This window comes from Zychaea mexicana (assembly GCF_025766255.1).
Source record: "Zychaea mexicana strain RSA 1403 chromosome Unknown BDB00scaffold_71, whole genome shotgun sequence".
Classification (NCBI taxonomy): Eukaryota; Fungi; Mucoromycota; class Mucoromycetes; order Mucorales; family Lichtheimiaceae; genus Zychaea; species Zychaea mexicana.
In genome coordinates this window covers 192,706-212,818 of record NW_026516734.1, presented here as the reverse complement: position 1 = coordinate 212,818, position 20,113 = coordinate 192,706, and the positions used below count along the sequence as shown (strand labels likewise).

At 42.0% G+C, this 20,113-nt stretch overlaps 8 protein-coding genes across 8 annotated transcripts; 5 read left to right on the top strand and 3 right to left on the bottom strand.

Annotated features, from left to right (window-relative positions):
• Positions 1 to 3,054: 3,054 nt before the first annotated feature.
• Positions 3,055 to 4,034, top strand: BDB00DRAFT_556613 (uncharacterized protein). Its single transcript, XM_053117836.1, has 3 exons — positions 3,055 to 3,222; positions 3,344 to 3,760; positions 3,892 to 4,034. The coding sequence occupies exons 1-3, from the start codon at positions 3,091 to 3,093 to the stop codon at positions 3,976 to 3,978; spliced, it is 636 nt and encodes a 211-aa protein (XP_052976730.1). The 5' UTR covers positions 3,055 to 3,090; the 3' UTR covers positions 3,979 to 4,034.
• Positions 4,035 to 7,444: 3,410 nt separating this feature from the next.
• Positions 7,445 to 9,636, top strand: BDB00DRAFT_917288 (mate-domain-containing protein; the record flags this gene model as incomplete). Its single annotated transcript, XM_053128712.1, has 3 exons — positions 7,445 to 7,865; positions 7,981 to 8,202; positions 8,320 to 9,636. 3 exons carry the CDS (start codon positions 7,445 to 7,447, stop codon positions 9,279 to 9,281), a joined length of 1,605 nt encoding a protein of 534 aa, XP_052976729.1. The 3' UTR covers positions 9,282 to 9,636.
• BDB00DRAFT_837915 (40S ribosomal protein S4-A) lies at positions 9,464 to 10,979 on the bottom strand. Its single transcript, XM_053124599.1, has 5 exons — positions 10,924 to 10,979; positions 10,713 to 10,782; positions 10,300 to 10,488; positions 9,721 to 10,149; positions 9,464 to 9,628 (listed from the first exon to the last, which is right to left on the bottom strand). The coding sequence occupies exons 1-5, from the start codon at positions 10,924 to 10,926 to the stop codon at positions 9,531 to 9,533; spliced, it is 789 nt and encodes a 262-aa protein (XP_052976728.1). The 5' UTR covers positions 10,927 to 10,979; the 3' UTR covers positions 9,464 to 9,530.
• A 606-nt stretch (positions 10,980 to 11,585) lies between these two features.
• BDB00DRAFT_837913 (zinc-finger of the MIZ type in Nse subunit-domain-containing protein) lies at positions 11,586 to 12,954 on the top strand. Its single transcript, XM_053124598.1, has 4 exons — positions 11,586 to 12,049; positions 12,143 to 12,408; positions 12,505 to 12,697; positions 12,791 to 12,954. Exons 1-4 carry the CDS (start codon positions 12,047 to 12,049, stop codon positions 12,806 to 12,808), a joined length of 480 nt encoding a protein of 159 aa, XP_052976727.1. The 5' UTR covers positions 11,586 to 12,046; the 3' UTR covers positions 12,809 to 12,954.
• Positions 12,938 to 13,744, bottom strand: BDB00DRAFT_961069 (ribosomal protein S18; the record flags this gene model as incomplete). The annotated part of the gene is made up of 4 exons (XM_053129723.1): positions 13,598 to 13,744; positions 13,462 to 13,503; positions 13,117 to 13,374; positions 12,938 to 13,014 (listed from the first exon to the last, which is right to left on the bottom strand). The coding sequence occupies exons 1-4, from the start codon at positions 13,710 to 13,712 to the stop codon at positions 12,938 to 12,940; spliced, it is 492 nt and encodes a 163-aa protein (XP_052976726.1). The 5' UTR covers positions 13,713 to 13,744.
• A 168-nt stretch (positions 13,745 to 13,912) lies between these two features.
• Positions 13,913 to 15,828, bottom strand: BDB00DRAFT_931248 (uncharacterized protein). Its single transcript, XM_053129033.1, has 4 exons — positions 15,812 to 15,828; positions 14,966 to 15,717; positions 14,799 to 14,910; positions 13,913 to 14,709 (listed from the first exon to the last, which is right to left on the bottom strand). The coding sequence occupies exons 2-4, from the start codon at positions 15,701 to 15,703 to the stop codon at positions 13,943 to 13,945; spliced, it is 1,617 nt and encodes a 538-aa protein (XP_052976725.1). The 5' UTR covers positions 15,704 to 15,717; positions 15,812 to 15,828; the 3' UTR covers positions 13,913 to 13,942.
• Positions 15,829 to 15,927: 99 nt separating this feature from the next.
• Positions 15,928 to 17,182, top strand: BDB00DRAFT_837907 (COP9 signalosome). Its single transcript, XM_053124597.1, has 6 exons — positions 15,928 to 16,076; positions 16,160 to 16,242; positions 16,321 to 16,499; positions 16,644 to 16,751; positions 16,849 to 16,911; positions 17,001 to 17,182. Exons 1-6 carry the CDS (start codon positions 15,999 to 16,001, stop codon positions 17,078 to 17,080), a joined length of 591 nt encoding a protein of 196 aa, XP_052976724.1. The 5' UTR covers positions 15,928 to 15,998; the 3' UTR covers positions 17,081 to 17,182.
• On the top strand, positions 17,183 to 19,521 carry BDB00DRAFT_837905 (major facilitator superfamily domain-containing protein). Its single transcript, XM_053124596.1, has 6 exons — positions 17,183 to 17,716; positions 17,817 to 18,066; positions 18,153 to 18,227; positions 18,305 to 18,826; positions 18,899 to 19,010; positions 19,105 to 19,521. Exons 1-6 carry the CDS (start codon positions 17,534 to 17,536, stop codon positions 19,307 to 19,309), a joined length of 1,347 nt encoding a protein of 448 aa, XP_052976723.1. The 5' UTR covers positions 17,183 to 17,533; the 3' UTR covers positions 19,310 to 19,521.
• The last annotated feature ends 592 nt before the right edge of the window (positions 19,522 to 20,113 follow it).

Here is a 20,113-nt window from a genome sequence, read left to right as displayed (position 1 = left end):
AGATTGTTCGATGTCCACTGTTGGTATTCCTGCATATGTCATGTTGTAAGAACAAAATAAGAAAGAGAAGAAGGTTGGTCAGGAAAGGAAGAAACCCTGCGTCAATAATACACATCTTTATCTTGGAACTGATGTTGTAGTGGTAGTAGTGTGTATGCAGATATTCGTGAGTGCAGTTTATTACTGTAAATATGCCGTTTCGGAGTGTTTGCATGTGTGAGTGAGTACGATGTTATAGTTTACCAAGGTAAAGTTATAAGAAAAGCTTGTATCATTTATACTACACATCATTGATAAATTCTTTACAAACTGTTGTCATATTGCGTGACGGCCGGTTTATCTAATATAGGGAAGAGAGATATGTTGTCAGTGGCTTCGGAAGAGTTACAGAGCCAGCAGGGAAAGCCGTATGAATAAAAGATAATACAAAATTTAATTACAATGTACTAACATATACAGTAGAGACATCGTAATTACTTTTCTGTTACATATGTTTATAAGCAAAACCGTAAAGTGAGGAGAATATCGATTGCAATCCATATGGTGCACACTGAATTCAAATCATCAAAATAGTCCAATTACATACCGACCCAAAAATAAAAAAAACAAATCGTATCAGAGTTAGCAGATATGCTTTTCACAGAAACTAAACCGTAAACATATGTCTATTAATGTATTCTGAACAGACCCTACGGTTCACTTTGGAAAGAAAAAAGCACCTGTGATACAACTTGAAGTTTTGTCAGAAAATGAAGAGGCCCAAGATTTCGACAAGGGGTATTGTTCGAAAGGTGGAAGTATACTTTTAGCAGTGTGTAACCTGAATGGCTCATGGTTGCACATTGTCAGCTATACAGTGAACCTACCTGGAAGAAAACCGGTTTGAAAGGGACTGATCACCGCCTGGCCACAGGGTAGCAGACGGGAATTGAGTAGGCGAGTGAGAATCTTGGCATCAGTGTGTATGAGAGAGATGGGATGCCAATTCGACGACCGAGACCATTCTTGGGCAGCAGACAGAGACGGGTTTGAGTCCAAGACTCCGGGAATACACCAGCAAAGAGAGCGGCATTATAGACTTAAACAGCGAAATCTCCACAAGAAGGGTGCCTAAAAAAAAGTAGCTTGAGGAGGGGAGTGAAGAGACCATCACAACCTGGGCTACTGTTTTTGGGAGCACGTCTTGCACCTTGGTTCAAAGTGTTGCGGTCGAATTCTTGTAAGAGGACTGAAGAGTTAGGCTCAATAGATGGCAAATGAGATAATAGAGCGGAAACGGCAGCGGTATCAGTGCGATCTCGCGAGTATAACTTTGGCGTAAAAGACTCAGGCAGCATCAGTCATATGTTCCATCTATAGCCACCAAAAATGAAAAAAAAATGATATAGAAGATGTATATATCATAACGTTAAAAAATGTATCAGTCCTATATTCCGATATGACGATGAGAAGCATACATCCTAAGGAGAGAAAATTTCCATTAAAGCGAGAGCTTCTTCATCGGCTGGAGTATCTTACGCATAAGCGTCGAAGCCTTTTGCGATTTGGTTCGCGATTACTTGCTGCCTTCTGTAGCTTAGTTGGTTTCCCATATAAGAAAAAATAGCCAAGTAAGATGATGATGGGCGCTTCTTGCGTCAACTTATAACATGATATGTATACTTGTTTGTTAACATGAGCGGTAATATATTACTCTGATATATCATTTTTCCCTTTTACTTGGTAGAACCAGTCAACTTTGAGCCCTTATAGCTCACATAAAAAACAATTATGGAACAACAATGCACAATACTGATTCGAAATAAGCATAAAAATACATGTTGTGCATCTTAATTATTTTGATATCTTTGATGTAGGGGACGAAATAAGTCTCAAAGTTGATGTAAATTTTTGGCGGTTATAGATGAAATACACCATCGGCTTCTTGCTGATTGTGCTTTCCCGGGATCTGCTGCCGATGTCGCTGCCAAGATTCTCACGTGTTTTAGTAGAAAGTGGCAAGCCAATCTTGCTAGGGTTGGGATGTATACAACAAAGTCTATGAAGCTCGTCGAAAACGTTCTTGATGAGCAATTAGAGTGCGTGGGAGCGGAACTGTCCGTGCATACGCATTTTTCCTCATTAGTTAAATTCCTGCACTCATTCTGATTCGTTTATCGTATACTGACAACAGTAAAGAATGAAACAAGAGTTTAGTAAGAGAACACGTATACTATATGCATGTGATTGGTTATTGCTACTACTGCAGTGTGGCACAAAAGGAAGAGAGGAGCAAGGGTCTAAGGATCCTCACGAAAACCGAGGAACCGAGACAAAAGTCGGGTCACGTTCCGTTCTTGACGGGTCAGTTCCATGGAAGAACCGAAAATAGAACCGTTTCAATTCTCTTTGCTCGGGAACCGAGAACTGAGTACATCATTACAAGGTCCATTGCAAGTGAGAGCAATGACTGTAAAAGAATGATTGTAAACGGAGAAACGAGTTGAATTGCTGTTTTTTTGGCAACGAAAGGGAAGAATAAAGGAGAAAAGAGAAAAAGCAGAAGTTTTATAAGCACCAGGAGCCCAGAAGCATAGTGGTTTCCTGTTTCCTCAGACAAACAATTGTTGCTGAGCATGCACCAGTGAGTGCTGCAAACCAAAGGGAGGCCAAGACGGCGTTACGTAGATGGTCTAGTACCAGCAGCTGGAGTACTTAACAATCAATTACGCACAATCGTACTGTTATCGACAATGAAATAAAGCACGTCTTTCATCCACAATATTTGCTAAATACGACGATAATTACGTCCTCCCTCAATCAGTACTACAACAATGAGTAACCCCATCTCTTTTGATTTGCAACCGAAAAATTTGAATCAGGCCGGTTCTGGCAGAGAACATACTGTACCCATCCCAACCTCTGAGGACCATTACAAGTGCTATGTACTTTAAAACATTTAAATCAACTCTTTCTACCGCTCAATATGACGTGATCTGATATAAAACTCGACGCTCCTTCAGCGCGCATAAAAAAAGGATTTCTTTCGCTTCTCCTTTTTATATACTTTCGAGAGTGTGTTTACATATCATACCCCAACATTAATTTCAAATGACAGCCTATTCTAAAGGTTCGTCTCCCCCAGTGTCACCACCGGGACCGTCGAAATGGCGTATTCGACCAAGTCATCGAGGATTCATGATACCTGCCATCCAGAAGACAGTAAACAAAAATGGCGACAAGGTAAAGCCTACTTTCTACCATTAACCAGAGTATAGGACGGAAAGATAAATGTGAGCGAGAAAATACTGACAAAAGGCTTTTTTTATGAATTGTTTTAATTCTTCAATTCATGTTTTTGTAGAAGGGTAAAGCGCCTCAAAAATCGCAGGACTTGAACGATTGTTTCGAAGAAGCGTTGCAACAAACAAACGCACCTGATAAAGACGACGACCAAGACGGCACTAACAATGACCAACCGACACCTCAGAAAAAACCAAAGCGCAATAGCAACATCAGCAGCAGCAGCAAAAGAAGACGCTTGGAGCCCACAGCTATTGATACCATCAAAGAGGCATCATTAATGAAGCCTGGCAAAGGCAGCTCCTCCGAAAACCCGTCTGAGCGTAGCAGTAACAGCAGCGCTGCTGTGACGCGTAAGCGTCGCAGAACGTCGTCAAAATCCGCAGCTCAAGAAAAAGTAGTAAACGCCACTCAGAAACATGCAAAAGTGGAGGAAAGATTTGAGGTGGAAGCGATTAAGGGACACAAGATATACCGGGTAAGATAGTGTTTTCTCTCGTTATAAACATGGTTTTTTGGGTGGATGACGTGAAAAAAGAGCCATGGCAAGGGGTGATTCTACTCAACTTTACAATTTACTGAAGGATGCAAATCTATGCACTCATATAGAGCAGGGTAGTCAAATACGAAATCAAATGGCTTGGATATTCTGAAAAGCACAACACCTGGGAGCCTGCTACCAGTTTCCATGAGTAAGTAGCGGGTTGGACCACCTGGATTTCTGTTGACGATCCCATAGCGCACCGCCTTTTATAACTCGAGAAGCATGTGCGCTAACTATCAAAAACCTTCCCTTTTGGATGTGCGGTCATGTACGTGTGGTTATTCTTCTTTTTCTATGACTCCGTCGTCGCAGGGACTGCCTCAAGTTATGCGCTTCGTATTGGGCAAAGCATAAGGAACGGCCGAAGAACGCCCCGACTGTTACATCGATAGCCAAAGAGCAGCAACAGAAGGAGCCGGAATCAACCAAACCGGAAGACAAGTATCTCAAGCGGCTCAAAGAAAACAACATCACCAACGACGATCTCCACGAATCCCTACGGAACCAAGGATTCAAGATCGCATACGGCACTGGATTTCCTACAGCAACTACTGACTGGGCCCGCGAAATGCGTCAAATCCATGTATTGCAGCCCGTGGTGGGCACGGATCAAATTTTAGCTTATGTGAGCTGGTAAGGAGCATGTCTTCCCTCCCCTTCTTTCCACATCACACATCTACAACCCCTCCCCCCCGCCGCGGATTTGTCTTATTCGTTCTTTTCTTGTTTTTATGAAGAAAAGAAAAATAACAATGATGCGCTTGCTTTCGTGCTCTCTAACTCTGTTTGTAGGGTTAACAAAAAGAAGACTGTGCACGCTGTACAAGAGCTTCACGAACACTGTCCCGGTGAGGTAAGAAAGATGTCATCTTCAAAAAAGCACCCTATCCAAAAATACAGACGCATTTAAAGCTTACTGGTATGCCTGCACGTCTAACACACCACATCCCCTTTCATTTCTTTCTCTCTCGATATAGCTCATCAGTTTCTATGAAGCCCGCTTACGCTTTGCAGATTAGCTTGTGTGTATACGTGTATGTCTTCCAAAAGCACAAAGCAAAAAAGCAAAAAGAAAAGGCAACTGCGGCGTCGACTCTGCTCTTTCCTCTCTTTCTCTTTTATATTCTTTTTTTTTTTTTACCCTTGCTTATGACCTTTTTACTGTAAACCCTGAAGCTTTATATTGACTTTCTATCTCAATTGTATCTTTGACTCCAATTTGCATCGCGATCATAATAAATATATATATATATATGTATATCCGTATATAATCTGACAGATATGTGGATTGTTACACGGATTGTAACTTTTTCTGTATGCACACACGACCAACTGAAGTGGCATCTGTCATAATTTTTCAAGTCAGATAACTTAATGAGTGTAGAATTAAATAGTTCTAAAATAACCGTCTGTTTACTGTGTAAGTGATGGAAATTGAGACCGTGGCAATAGATAAAAATACCCACCAATGCTACAAATTAACAGTTTACAATACAAGGTAGACAAACGAAATACATACGGAAGAAAGAGAAAAAATTTTCCTCTAGTTAAAGGAGTAGGGAATCTTCACACATAGTCCGCTACTGCACCAGCGAACATATAAAGCTCACTCACACAACAGCATCGCCTTCGAATTACACCACTCTGGTTGTTATTATTTTTTCGTCCAGCACAGTGTTGATTTGTCTGTAAAGGAGCCGCCGTAATACTGAGAAAGAAGCCAAGCAGGAATCAGGTTTCGTTTGTTAAGGGACCATTTTTAGATAGTAGATATCAATTTTCTCTTTGTCATCCACGATGAAAGCATTGAACGCTTGCTTATCAGTTCAAGTCTTGTCAGCTAATAACATTAAAAAGCAAAAGAAAGCAAACTATTTTCGGTTTGTTTATCCTAGTTGAACTCATTGGTTGCTAAGGTTATTAGTCTCGTAGGTCCCTTTATGCATATTAATACTTTCCTCGTAAATGTACACTATAGGCGCTAATAAAGAGGCAATTATGGATGTTTTGAAGGATGACCCCGTTGGTGATAACTATGGTAATGCTGATGAGCCAGGTTATTTGGTCTGCAAGAGAAGTATCGGGATATTGACCTGCTGCATGACCCCCAGCGAAATTGACAGATTATTTGGCCACCTCTTCCACAACTTCTCGATCATTTTCAACTGACCAAAAGCATTCTGCATCTCCTGTACCCACTCGTGTTGGTGACGATGACGACGACAGCTACAGTGACGACTCACAATACAGTTATTCTGATGACTCTCTGGACTACATGAGCTCGAAGAAGAACAACAAGTCGGTCAAAACTCCACCTACCAGCAGCAATGAATCCATCGTCCGAGAATGAAAAAATGGAGAAGAAGCGCAAACACGTATCGATTGAAGACGAGCAATGATACCATTTGTATATATCCTACCACGCACATTTATCAACATTGTCATATTCTTCTCAAGAAACTTGTGTAATACATGAATTTACTGTACTTAACTCTTGTTCATCCAAAAGATCAAATATATCGTTCTCATACATCATGATGAAGCACATGTACAAGAGACTCTCAAAAAATAGCTAGCTAGTTGAACTTTTCTGGTTATTTTGCATGCATCATACAGTATATGAAGGTGATTCGCGCGTATGGCAACAGCACATATCATCATGAACGGGGGTTGCTTCAACATGTTTACTAAAACTGATGATGAAAAGGAGCAGGTGAACAATCAAGCTGCCTGATGTGATGTAAGGAAAGGCTAGTTTCAATGCCACAACATAAGTATTCCCTATGATATATTCTCCATGTATCCCGCTATGTACGCTTGCCTCATTCTGTAACGATCGAAAGTTAGGGCAAATCATATATAGCATAGTAAATAGTTAACCACATTCTGTCACTTTATACTTTGCATTCGACTAACCGCATCAATAGGTCGCATGGGTGCTAGATATGATGATTATAAATGCATCCCTTATGTAGACACCAACCGAATAAACAGTCGTAACAAGCTGATCATCACATTGAGTCTTGCTGACAACACCTTCTTTAAAGAACCTTATTGTGATCTGGGATGATCGCGGAGTATGCGCGCATCATGAAACAAGTTGTACACACTAACAATGCTAAAAAGCAAGAGGCTGTCAAATCATGTGTCTGTTTTCAAAGAACATATTAAACATATGCCACCAGATCAGATTTTCACTAATTATTCCAGTGCTGCATTCTAAAGTACTTTGCACAATTTATCATTAATGAAAACAAGAGAATTATGTATAAATACACTCGTACGCGCATGATCAATGTAACCAGACGGTGGCAGATCCCAAGAACAGAATTGCCATTTTGAATGCTTTTTTCTCACATTTCCGACGAAATATGACAAATATTTACACATTAGTGTATACAAATCTTTGAACCTGTAACCTGAAACATGACGGTCTTCAATGACGCTGACTTGTTCTTTCTTTCACACTTTCTTTCCCTTTCTCTCGACTTCTCTAATCGTAAAACTTCCAAAAACTCCTTGATAACGACTATCCGCTCTATTGATAAATCTATATAGATCTAGTCGCTCTTTATTATCACGATAATATTATATACTGAATATACAACGTAAATCAAAATGTCGTCAAACCCATCCCTATTGCCCTCTAATACTACGTCACCTCCTATATCGCGCACTTCCAACGACAAAACTCCTCTTCTTCACCGATATTCATCTATTGAAGACCAAAATTATTACCACGCAACAATCAGCAATTGTCACTACGCAGGCCATGTAGTGAGAGACGTCGAGGTACAAAAGCAAGAAACTGATATACAGCAGCCGCTCTCAGCACGAGCGATACTTCAAGAGCTCAAGGTGCTTGTACAAATATCCAATCCAGTTGTCCTGACTTATATGCTCCAATACTCGCTCCAAACAGGATCTGTCCTTGTGGTTGGCCGTCTAGGACCGGAAGAGCTGGCTGCGTCAGTGTTCGCGTTCATGTTTGCCACCATCACTGGATGGTTATTAGGCTTAGGAGGATCTACTGCGCTAGGTAAGCATGACAGCACTTATAATCATCATCATCTGCAACCCTTTTTCCTTTTATTATTTTGAGTGCACTTATATGTGGAAAAAGTAATATAACAAAAAAAGAATGTGTTGTGCAGATACACTCGGCTCACAGTTATGGGGTGCTTCGACCGGCAAGATAAATGAAGAGAGACGGCTCATGATGAATATATTGTTTCAACGCGCTTGCATCGTTCTAAACGTATGCTTTATTCCCGTGGCCATCCTTTGGTATTTCGTGGACCCCGTCCTCCGACTATTGGGACAAGATGCCTTGCTATGTCAGATGGTGCAAAGCTTTCTGCGCTATTCAATACCTGGTACATTATCAGCACTCTTTATAACAAAGAGCAACTAGCGTCACTGTTGCTACTACTGGACATCAGCAATTACACGATAATTTGGTTTATTGATGAAGCGTTTGTTTTGTTTATTAGGGACACCAGCATATATTGGATTTGAAATAACCAAAAAGTATCTTCAAACACAAGAGGTCCTACCACACGCAAGCACGTTGACGCTTCTGGTGTGTTCACCTCTCAACATGCTCATTACTTACCTTTTTGTGTACGAATTCGACCTTGGATTTATTGGTGCACCCATCGCAGCGTCTTTGACGCATTGGATTATGCTCTTTGTCCTACTGGGTATCATGTATGTTGTTGGTGACGGCAAAACTAAGCAAACAAAATGGGGGCTTTTGCCAATCCACCGGCGCGCTTTCGAGCAATGGAAACCTTTCCTTGCACTCGCTATACCAGGTGTTCTTTCCCTTGGAAGCGAATATGCAGCCTTTGAAGTGATTACTGTCCTTGTTGGCTTGCTTGATTCTTCTACGACAATGGCTGCTCAAAGCATAATTGTTATCGCAGACGACATATTGTGTACGATTCCTCTCGGCATTTCAGTCGCAACCACGACGCGTGTTGGTTATTGGCTTGGCCGTGGCTTGCCAGGTCACGCAAAAATGGCATCGTTTGTTAGCATTCTTTTTGCATTGTCTGTTGGAGCTGTCGCTGCCATTGTGTTACTCGTCACCAAAGACAGCTTTGGATACCTTTTCTCTAAAGACACCACTGTTGTGGGACTTGTTGGTAAAGTTCTGCCGTATCTTGTGATCTTCCAATTTGTCGATGGTGTTGCAGGCGCTTCCGGTGGCGCACTCCGAGGAGCTGGCTGTCAGCACTGGTCCGCGTCTGCCAATTTAATCGGTTATTACGCGTTCGCTTTACCACTTGGGGCATTTCTCTCGTTTGGATCCGCACATCTTGGGTTACTCGGACTATGGGCTGCGCTCTGCGCTGGATTGTTCGCAATTGCTGCTATACAAACAATCGTTCTTTTACGTATGAACTGGCAGTGCCAGGTTGAATTATGTACTTTACGATTCAAGAAATAAACTTAAAATATGAGTCCTGATAAGTGAGATGAACAAGACTGTTTGGGAAGCATCAACAATAAAGCTGGAAAGCATTACTGTCCTAAAAGACCCAGCTCTAGAACTGCTTAAGACTGAATGCAAATCCAAAAGCATCCGCATACTGCAACAAAAACAACCAATATGAAAGATACAAGACAGAAGAAATATGGCTCGGGAGAAAACCTAGTTTTTTATTGAAACTATCTGTGCTTAACGCAAAGTAGAAACTTATTGAGCAGCGGCAGCAGCGCGTCTGCGGTCACGCTCTTCAGCAATGGTGAGCTTGACACCCTTACCCTTAGGAAGGGAAATCCAGGGCTTGTTACCTACACAGCACAATCATACATGATGAGAAAACTGCAATCAAGAACCAATATAGAGCGAAACAATAAACATTAAAAAATATAATGATAATTACCTTCACCAATTGCGAAGACGTTGGAGATACGGGTGGCGAAAACGCGGTCCAAAGAATCCTTGACGTGGACGATTTCGAAACCACCAACGTGACGCTCACGGTGGGTGATGATACCAACACGACCAATGTTACGACCACCAGTGATCATGCAGACGTTACCGGTGTCGAACTTGACAAAGTCGGTGATCTTGTTGTTCTCCAAGTCGAGACGGAGGGTGTCGTTGACCTTGATCAAAGGATCGGGGTAACGGAGAGTGCGACCATCGTGGGTGACGACGTAGGGAACGGCGCCCTTGCCAACCATGACCTTCTTGACACGGCACAACTTGTACTTGGCCTCCTCATCGGTGATGCGGTGGATGGCGAAGCGACCCTTAATGTCATAGACGAGACGGAAGTTCTCACCAGTCTTCTCAATGGAGATGACATCTGATTGTCAAAACCAAATGAAAAAAGAACAAGTAAAGAAAAAGCATCCGAGATTCGTCAAAGCTCTCGCCATCAATCACCATGTTTCTTACAAAAATATGCATTCCCATACACAGCCCTTCCCAAAATGAAATTTTTTTCTTCACTTACCCATGAAACCAGCGGGGAAGGTGGTGTCAGTGCGGACCTTGTGGTCGACCTTGACCAAGCGCTGCATGAGAATGGACTGAACTTCACGACCGTTCAAAGCGTACTTGAGGCGGTTACGCAAGAAAATGATGAGGGGCATGCACTCACGGGTCTTGTGGGGACCGGCACTGGGCTTGGGGGCATACGAGCCTATATATCGTCCAATTCAAGTCGACAATTATTAGTTTCAGGTGATTGCAAAATTCAATTGAGATCAGTATTGGTTTGATTCAGATCCAAAAAGTTCGTCATGGTTTGTCTGACTGTTGAGCTTGACTAAAAGTTTTTGGTAAATCATCATAACCATGTACACTCTCTATGAGTGTACGCCAATACTGAAGGTTGGGTTCTGTGTTTGATAGATTTATACATACCCAAAAGCTTGTCAAGCATCCAGTGCTTGGGAGCTGCCAAACGCTTCATGTGTTTCTTGGGACCACGAGCCTATTTAATTAAAACATCATATACGTTAATCATCCATCAATCCATCCATCCATCCATCCATCCATCCATCCATCCGTTAAGAAACCAATGCATCCTTTACACTGGTATCATGGATGGACATGGTTCATGATCATTACTTACCATTGTTGATAGATGAAACTATTCAAAAAAGAGGAGGATGTGTCATTTGGGCCGCTCGAGCTCTTTTAAATTAGAGCTGAGTTCAGAATATAACAAAGAAGTCGGCGTGGCCAGGCACGTTGGCTTGTCAAAAAAAAAAAAAAATGTTTTCCGATCCAGCTTCAGCGGCTCTGTTAGTCACGAAAAACAACATTGATTTCACAGCAGGACGATGAATATCACATTTTGTTGATTAAGCATAGCTAGTTTTATTGTGTGCTGCTTCCACCCTAATATCACGGCATTTTCTAGCTTGGAAGCAGCAGTTTTACTTTCTTCGGTGTATATCTTTGAAGTTGCTTATATCCAGAATAGAGCAAGTGATAAATGAATAGTTTTTCAAAGAAATGCATTCACGGTTACGACAACAAGGTTAACAATGATAATACTGCTGGTGCAGAGCTGTCGAGTATGAGAAAAGAAGAAGTGAGGGTGGAACATAATGTACCAGTCAAGACATGTTACAGCTCCAATATGTCGTAACATATTATTAAGTGATGTGCCAAATTAATGCTGTCATGGAGAGAAGCAAACAGGTTTTGTAAAACTGAGAGCTATTTCTGGATCTATGAACAATTTCTTGAAATCTAATTGGATGTTCGCGCACCGCGTAGTTGCGCCGTGTCTTTCTCGCGTAGCTCTCCCTGCTTTATTCTTCGTGAACAACTAAAACGTAAAAATGCCCGCGTCATCCTCAAGTCCCGTTATTGACGACACCGTACCTGGTGCAAATATTCCAACAATCGAAGAGGAGCTAAAGAAGTTTCGATTGTCGACCTACAATGCCGAAAAATTCGACAATTATATCCAAGAACTCAATAGTGCTTTGAATCCTATCGAACTTGCTTTTGGTCAATCACTCGATGCTGCCGTTGAACTGGAACGATACAACAAAACAGACGAGGTTTGCAAAGAGACTGATGCTATTTAAATAGAATACTGCAATAATTTGCTCATGTGAATAAGCGAATTGCAGGTAAAATCGCTTCAAACAACTATTCCAACGATTGTTGAACTTCAACATCAGATCAATACGCAAAAAAAGATTCTTGAAGAACTGAAGCAGCGCCTTAGACGTGAGCCAATGGTATATACACCAACTTATTTTTCGTTTTTCAATCAAGTAGACATAAGGAAGTGCGTACATATATTGACGGAGCATATGTATATGTTTATATAGAGTGATGTTCTAGACGCATATCAAAAGCAATGGACCCGTGAAAATGCAAAATACCAAATCCTCTCTGCAAAGAAAAAATACAAGACACACGACTATTACCAAACGTTTCGGCAAGAAGTTTGGGAAGTTAACCATAGGGATGAACAAATTCCGGACAGCGATGACGGTGAGGATGATGACGATGATGACGATATTGCCGTTAATGCTGTCAAACAAGCAGTAAAGTGTCCTATTACACAAACCTATCTGGAGAACCCAGTGACCAGGTAACAATCCCTTTTTCTATGGATAACTGCCGATTAAATGGCTCACCAGATACTTTTGCGTTTTCCACCACCTCCCGCAAAACTTTTTCTGTCTAGCCGTGTGTGCAAGCATACCTACTCAAAACATGCCATTATGGAGCTGATAAGAAAGCACCGAGGTCGTGTTGCTTGTCCGATTCCTGGTTGTCGAACGATGTTGAATCATCAGAATCTTCAAGACGATACTTTAGCCGAACGACGTGTAGCAAGAGTTCGGGCCACAGAAATGTCTCAACGACAAACAGAATCCGTAAGTATGCCTTTCAATGGGGATTTTTTTTATACATGAAAACTAAAAGACAAATTACACTGTTTTTAACGCTGGAATTTTTTATATGTATAGTTCTATGACGTCGAGTAAAAAAAATGGTGGGGGAGGATTGTGTGGATTTATTATTTGTTTTCCGTTAGTAGAAGCGTGCTTTGGATGTGCATGACATGAGGCCTACGTATAGAGAAAAAGTCAACATATCGCGTAATTTACTACGTATTATCCTATCAACTTACCCATAGCTCTAGCACGCTTGATAGCCTTGGCGAGTTTACGTTGATTTTTGGCGCTTACACCTAAAACACACACATATCATCATATGTAAATATACATAGCACTAATTCCATGCAGAGGAAAATAACGAAAATTAAAAACGGATATCTAGTATGAGTGTGTACCTGTCTGTTCTCGTGGGAGGATCTTGCCCATGTCTGATACAAAGTATGACAGCAATCGGACGTTCTTGTACTCGTGCAAAGGATCCAGATCCAGCACTTCAAATGGGTCTTGGGTAGGAGTGTTGGGTCGACCACGTCGTTGGCGAAGACGTTCCTGATAGCGTGCGTCGTTTAAGTCTTCTGGATGATAAAGGTCACCGACTTTGTGGATTTTCTGGAACGAACGTGTTGCGTCTGAAGCGGCCTTTGCTCTATCCTCTATAATATTAAGATACTCGTCAATACCACAAACAACCCTTTTTGACAATACTCTATGCCTCTCCATTAAGCTTTAAAAACGCATACTTGAGGCATGTTCTTCCAACAATCGTAATGTGGCAGTTTGAACTATGAAATGGTGTTTGAATGGTAACCGAATGTTGTTAGAAAGAGGTTTGGTACTCAATAATGGTTGCGACTTTTAGCATCTAATGAAACATACTCTCTTCGCCGGGAGACTTGGCAGGAGCAACCGACACCATTGACCGCTTTGCTGTAGAAAATACGGTGGTTGTGGCGTTTAATCGTGGGAGTCGACAAAACGTTTGGGCGAGCATTGCGGAATTCGTGGTGTGTACGGGAGTGGATAAATGTCAATTTCAAAGTGTATGTTGCAGGCCCCACTTTCACCCAGCGACCAATCAAATTTGCTAAGCCACTCTATGCCAACGGGCAGACAGGTTGTCACGACGATCCGAACTCATATACACAGCAACTCTGATTGCATTAGTTTGGCACTTACACAAGAAAACACTATGACAGACGTGCTTTTTATTATAGTAATGCTCTAGTTTGCAAATTTTTTGTCTTTTTCTCTTTCGTGCTCCTCCTCCTCCTCTTCTTCTTCTTCATCTTCTTCTGGTGATATCCCTTTTGCTTTCAGTTCTGCCATCTCTTTACTTTCTTCAATCGCTTCCTGAGCCTCTTCCTTTGCAATTGCCTTATTTGTCATGAGTCTAGCTGCGTTCAGATTGTAGATACGCTGGATCATGAATACTTCATTGGTGTCTTCACTCGATACGAGGAGACGCCCATATCCATCCACTGCAAGGCCCACGGGAGTAAGACAACCGTCACCCTGGCAAGGCTGCTTAGCTTGGAAAATAACATTTTCTTCTCTGTCCCATCGAGGTTTATGACCAAGATCATCGAATGGCAAGTGACTGACACGGTGTCCGTCGGCTTGGCCTGCGCTTCCACGGTAAGCAACGATAGGAGTGTCGGTCCAGTTGCAAGGCATGCCAACAGATGTACCCAAAGTCTTATCGTCGCCCACAGAGCAGAATTGTCCCATATAGAAATGGACAGCAGAAGCACTGTTCATGGGAGCTAGTGGCACAGCGGGCCGTCGGTTGTTTTCACTCTCTTGACAGAATGCATCGAGATCGACGGTATCGTTCATAAAGCTAGGATGACCCCATTGTCCTCCCTTCCCTTTGGCCTGGCTTGTGTAAGACTTGAGATCGTACTCGGTAAAGCAGTAAGGATACCCGTAGTTCAAATACGGGAATTCATAAACGTTCATTTCTTCTGCCAAACCGTTCGGTGAAATTTCTGATACGTTTAAAGAATAAACGTCAATTGTTTCTTGATTTTCACGTTTCTAAACCTCTAATACAAGATGCCCGATCAAATGACCCTACCTCCACCCAAGTCACTGCGATGGAAAGATTGATAGGGAGCGTCAATACCCCAAAGGCGTCCCTGTGCATCAAAATCCATGCCACCATGAACGTTTGTGCCGGATGCGAAAACCTTTTTTAAAAGAGGCATTAGTTAAGTTTTAGAAACCAAGTTTTAGTTTGGTTACCTCTCCATCTGTCTCAAAATCGTACGCATCGCTTGGAACTGCATGGACATTGAAACGCTTGATAAGTGCACTCTTCTCAGCAAAAGTGTTTTCTTCATTGGCAGCGCGTGGAACATAAGCATGTCCGAAAGGATCAATAGCTACATCAAAGTCGCTCTGGGTATTGATATTGATGAGGACTTGCTCGCCATCTTCAAGTTTTAAAGACGTATGTTGACCATCGACATATGGGAATCGATGAACAGATTGGGAGCTGGTGACATAGAGCTTGCTATCGTAGAGTGCTATGCCGTATCCGACCGAACCATCGTCAAGATTGTCCAAGAGCTGCTTGACATCTGCGTTACCGCAGTCATCGAGACGGATCGAGAACAGGCCTTCACTGCCTGTCACAAGGATATGGTTTGCCGGATCTACGATTAATTTGCGTGGGCCTTGCACTTGAGCAAGAACTTGTGCTTCATATCCAGCCATAACATCGAGCTCCTGTGAAGGCTGGAGCGGGGAAGCAGGTTTGCATAATGGTTGCATTTCCGGACGCGAGACGATAAGCGGATGTTCTGAGGATGCATCGGGAACGATCGCTTCGTCGATACCAACACGCATCGCACCTTGTGCTTTGAGCGCAAGCTCATCGGCAGTCAATTCGATATCTTCTTCTTGTTGTGCATTGCCGGGTACTGCAATTGTGGCGCCCAAGACGGCGAGTAATAGTAACGTTCGAGCCCGAGACTTCATCGGAAGTTTTTACCCTCAATGCAAGTATATATGAGCAAGACGTGTCCCACATTCATTGTACCGACTATCTTTTTATACCCTTTAATTCCCGAGCCTAAGCAAGCTTACTTGGACGCTTTGTGAATGTGCCTACTGCTTGTGTATGCACTATTGTTTCATGAGTTTACTGGAAACTGGTCCAAATCAAGTAGCTTGTAGACTGTTGACGCCAAATTGGGATTCAGCTGCAAAACGCATTGATTATACTCTCGCAACGCCGTTTCCCCGCCCCCCCCTTTTTTTTGTATCACAAAGTATGGACCGCATTCAGTCATTTATCGAAGCTAAGGATTACAACTCACTAGTTGGAGCTTGTGAACGAATCGAATTACAGGTATGACAATGTCAAACACTACAGTCAATATTTTTATATATTTTGTACGCGTATTCTCATTTGATGATGGACCACAAACGCAGCGTGCCACCGTACCAAACGATCAGTGGGACATCGAAGAGATTTATGCTTTGCTTCTTTTGGGCTATGTGTTGATTGACGATCTGTAGGTTCTTTTCACCATCTTGATGTTATGATAACCTGCATTTGAAGGAAGCTAATGAATAAGCGTTGGTGTTGACAGCAACTCAGCACGATATCTTCGCAAACGTATTCTGTCATCCAACAGACGTACTGAGCAGATCGATGCCGCGTGGCGTATATGCGCAGCACTTTGGGAACGTCAGTTTCAATCATGCTATCAAGCACTCAATGAATACCAGTGGTCAAACCGAGCAGCACCGCTTGTCGTAGATATCCGAGGTAAGACAACTATTGCTGCTACCATCACCATTTTCATCATCACCGTTGTTACCATTTCATATCCCTAGAAATAGCAATTCTAACCTGTAAATCGTTTGGATCTAAAACATAAATCACAATAACGACGACTGTGGCGACGAAAAGAAACGTTACAGAAACGAGTACTGGCACTTATTCGAAAAGCATATACCTCTATTCACAAAGCTGACGCGGCACAATACTTTGGCATTTCAGAAGATGAGGTGGTTCCTGGTTAGTAAGACTATACGAAAGTGGATGAAAAAGCCAATATGGAAAATGAAAGGAAGCTGACATACATTATCTGATTAATCCATGTTGAAAAAATTAGCATTAATGAGCGAAGGATTCGAGTACAATGGCGAATCAGGCATATTAACCGCACCGAAATTGAGTAAGTTGACCACCTTTATCTTTAACAGAAAAGAAAAACAGCGATGTGTATTATAGTTGTTATTGACAAGTGTTCTTCTGCAATCATAGTACCTGTCAAACAAGGACGTGCGGATTTGGATCAGTTCTCGCGACTCGCTAACGTGGTGTTGCAGCTGGAAAACCATTAGCAGGAACGTGTGTAAAAAGAGGAGTGCCCCTACTGCAGCTGTAATGTACTATAAATTTATCGGATGATTTATAAGCTGTATGACGCAGTATATATACCGAGGAATAGTTTGGTTCCGACAGCACGTTGATTGAGAGGGAGCGAGAAATTCTTATATGCTGCTTATGTAGAACCTTTAGCTAAGGTGCCGTAAGTGGTGGCTCGTGCGGGGCTATACTGTATAAGTGATATATTACGGGGCATGCTGTCATTTGTCGAGAGACGTGAACCGCTGAATGGATGCAAGTTTCGGAGAAACTTTAAACGGCCCTAGCAAGACTTTAAAAGTGCTTTTCTCCTCATAATCCCACATAAGCAGCCGCAGTCTCTTTTTTTTTTATCTTTTCCTTCCGGTACTCGGATCGATATCTCAAGTCGTCTTTCCTAAAAAATATCTGTACCTGCTTTATTAAATATGGACGATCGAGATACAGCAGACGAGCATACCAGATTTCTGCCAAACAATGACTGTGACGAAGAAAATAACAGTGGTGCAACAAACAAACAAGAATCTTGGAGCGATCTAAAGCCCTATATTCGTCCACTACTGGCCGCCAACTTTATTAGTGTCGTATGCGGTTTAAACGATGGTAGTATTGTAAGTCCTTGGAGCGAATAACTCTAGCCTTCCTTCTTCCTCAGACTACAGAGCGGAAAGACGTCCTTTTAGTGTACCTAACAAATGATTTACACTGTAGGGTGCAATCATTCCACGATTAAAAGATTTCTATGGCATTCCTAACGAAACCGTTTCGTTATTGTTCTTGTGTAACTCGTTCGGTTACTTTCTGGCTGCCATGGTGAATGGATATCTCGTTCACAAGCTTGGTCAGCTGGGAGCCATGTACTTTGGAGCCATTAATCTCTTGATTGCATATTCACTGATTGCTACCGGCTTTCCATTTGGTATTATGGCTATTCTCATGGTTCTGCAAGGTTCTGGTGTTGGTAAGCAAAACCGCATTCTGGTACCCTGAAATTTGTGTAACAGTTCCATTTCTGTGTGTTTACAAACTTTCATTCTACACATTTAGCTCTCTTGGATGCGGGCATGAATGTTTACACATCGAGCGTTCCCAAGGCAACGCTTATGCTTAATGTGCTTCATGGTAGGGAGATATTCTTGATTTAATTGTTCTACATTGCATGAAATTCACATGTATCGATCCAACGGTTTTAAATATAGCACTTTACGGTGTTGGTGCCATGCTAAGCCCTCTGATAAACGCTGCACTTCTAAAGAGGGGTGTCTCTTGGCAGGGATTGTATGTTGCTTTGGCTATCTTTTCGACCCTGAACTTGCTATTCATCACATTCGGTTTCCGCAACGTCAAGGTGGACCTTGTTGATGACGAGGAAGATGAAGAACAGCAGAATAATCCAGCACGACACAAGGAAATAATGCGAGCGGCTATGCGCCATCCTATGACCACCCTTGGTGCTCTGTATATCCTTGTATACGTTGGGACTGAGGTTACCGTTGGCGGTTGGGGACTGACATTCCTGCAGCAAGGTCGTCATGGCGACTATGTGGCCATGAGTAATGTGATTGCTGGTTACTGGGCCGCGCTTGCTGTAGGACGGATCATTTTGGGTTATTTGTGCGAACGATTTGGCGAAAAACGCATGATCACAATTTTCACGTTGATGACCGTCGCTGTGCTTGCGGTAATTTGGGTCGTCGCTGATATTGTTGTTGATTCCATTGGTAAGTTTGGATACATGCAGATGTGTCTTTTCAAAGCAGCACAAGATAATTAATCAATACATGATTGCGTAGCTATTATTTCCGCTGGCTTTCTCCTGGGACCCATGTTCCCGAGTACAATTTCTTTGGCTTCTAAGGTTCTTCCCAAAAGCATGCATGCTACATCAATTGGATTTATGGCTGGGTAAGTGAATTTTGTTTATGAGAAGAACATGGCCCTTGAATATTGTAAAGTAAAGTAAGGAAAACAACTGATCCATAACATTCACTCTTTACAGTACTGGAGCAGGAGGAGCCGCGTTGTTCCCCTTCATTACAGGTCAAATTGCTGGTAGATTTGGTATCCTGTCAATGCCTGCAGTGTGCTTGGCAATGGCTGTTGTCATGCAGATTTTATGGACGTTTGTGCCATCTGATAAAGGTTCGACTACGGCGCCTGCTTCCACAAACAATCGCAACGGTTACCAAGCTGTACAAAATTAAACACAGATAGAGGTCCATACATCCACATATTAAACGTGATCTCCCTTTGTTACTGCGCATCTTATGATAAGATCGCTGCATCTTTTTTGATTATCAATTCAATATTCAATCTCAAAGATACATTAGATGTAGATTCAATGACAGTCGATAATGTTCTTGTCACTTACTTGCAGTGCGTTGATTGAGAAGAGAAAATACATAGTAGAAGGTGGTGCTTTAACTGAAAAAGAGAGGGAAACAGTCAAGCCGGATAAAGATGTTTAATGAGGAGAGGTAACGAAGTAAAGATTGGTTGGGTGGTGGGCGCCTTGTCAGCCAGGCTCGTGGTGCCCGTGCTTTGTAGTCGAAATGTCCCAGCGGTTTCTTCAAGTGCGTTACGTGTGTTTGCATTCTAAGATTATTTAAAATGCCACTTGCTGTGAATAATTCGCTTTACTTATGGGTAAATTCAAATGAGGTTGCATGTATTCTGTAAGGACTCCGTATCTTTTATTCAACATATTCATGTCAGTGTCATGAACATACCTCGACTGCTATGGTCATTTCCACAACCTTTACTGATCATACCTTAAAATCTCCAACACCATCATAAAGAATCAACGTCCGACATTTATGTTGTTAATGCAATTCTTTCCAATCAGTTACATTATTAAATTCAATAATAAGATAAAGATATATATTTATGCCGTACATAGTCCTTAAATATCATATTATAATAAAACATCATTCAGTTACTGTATCTTGTCCCTTTCCTTTTATTATTCGGTCTCCTATCATGCCTTTCGGTTTCCACCCCTGCCTTGT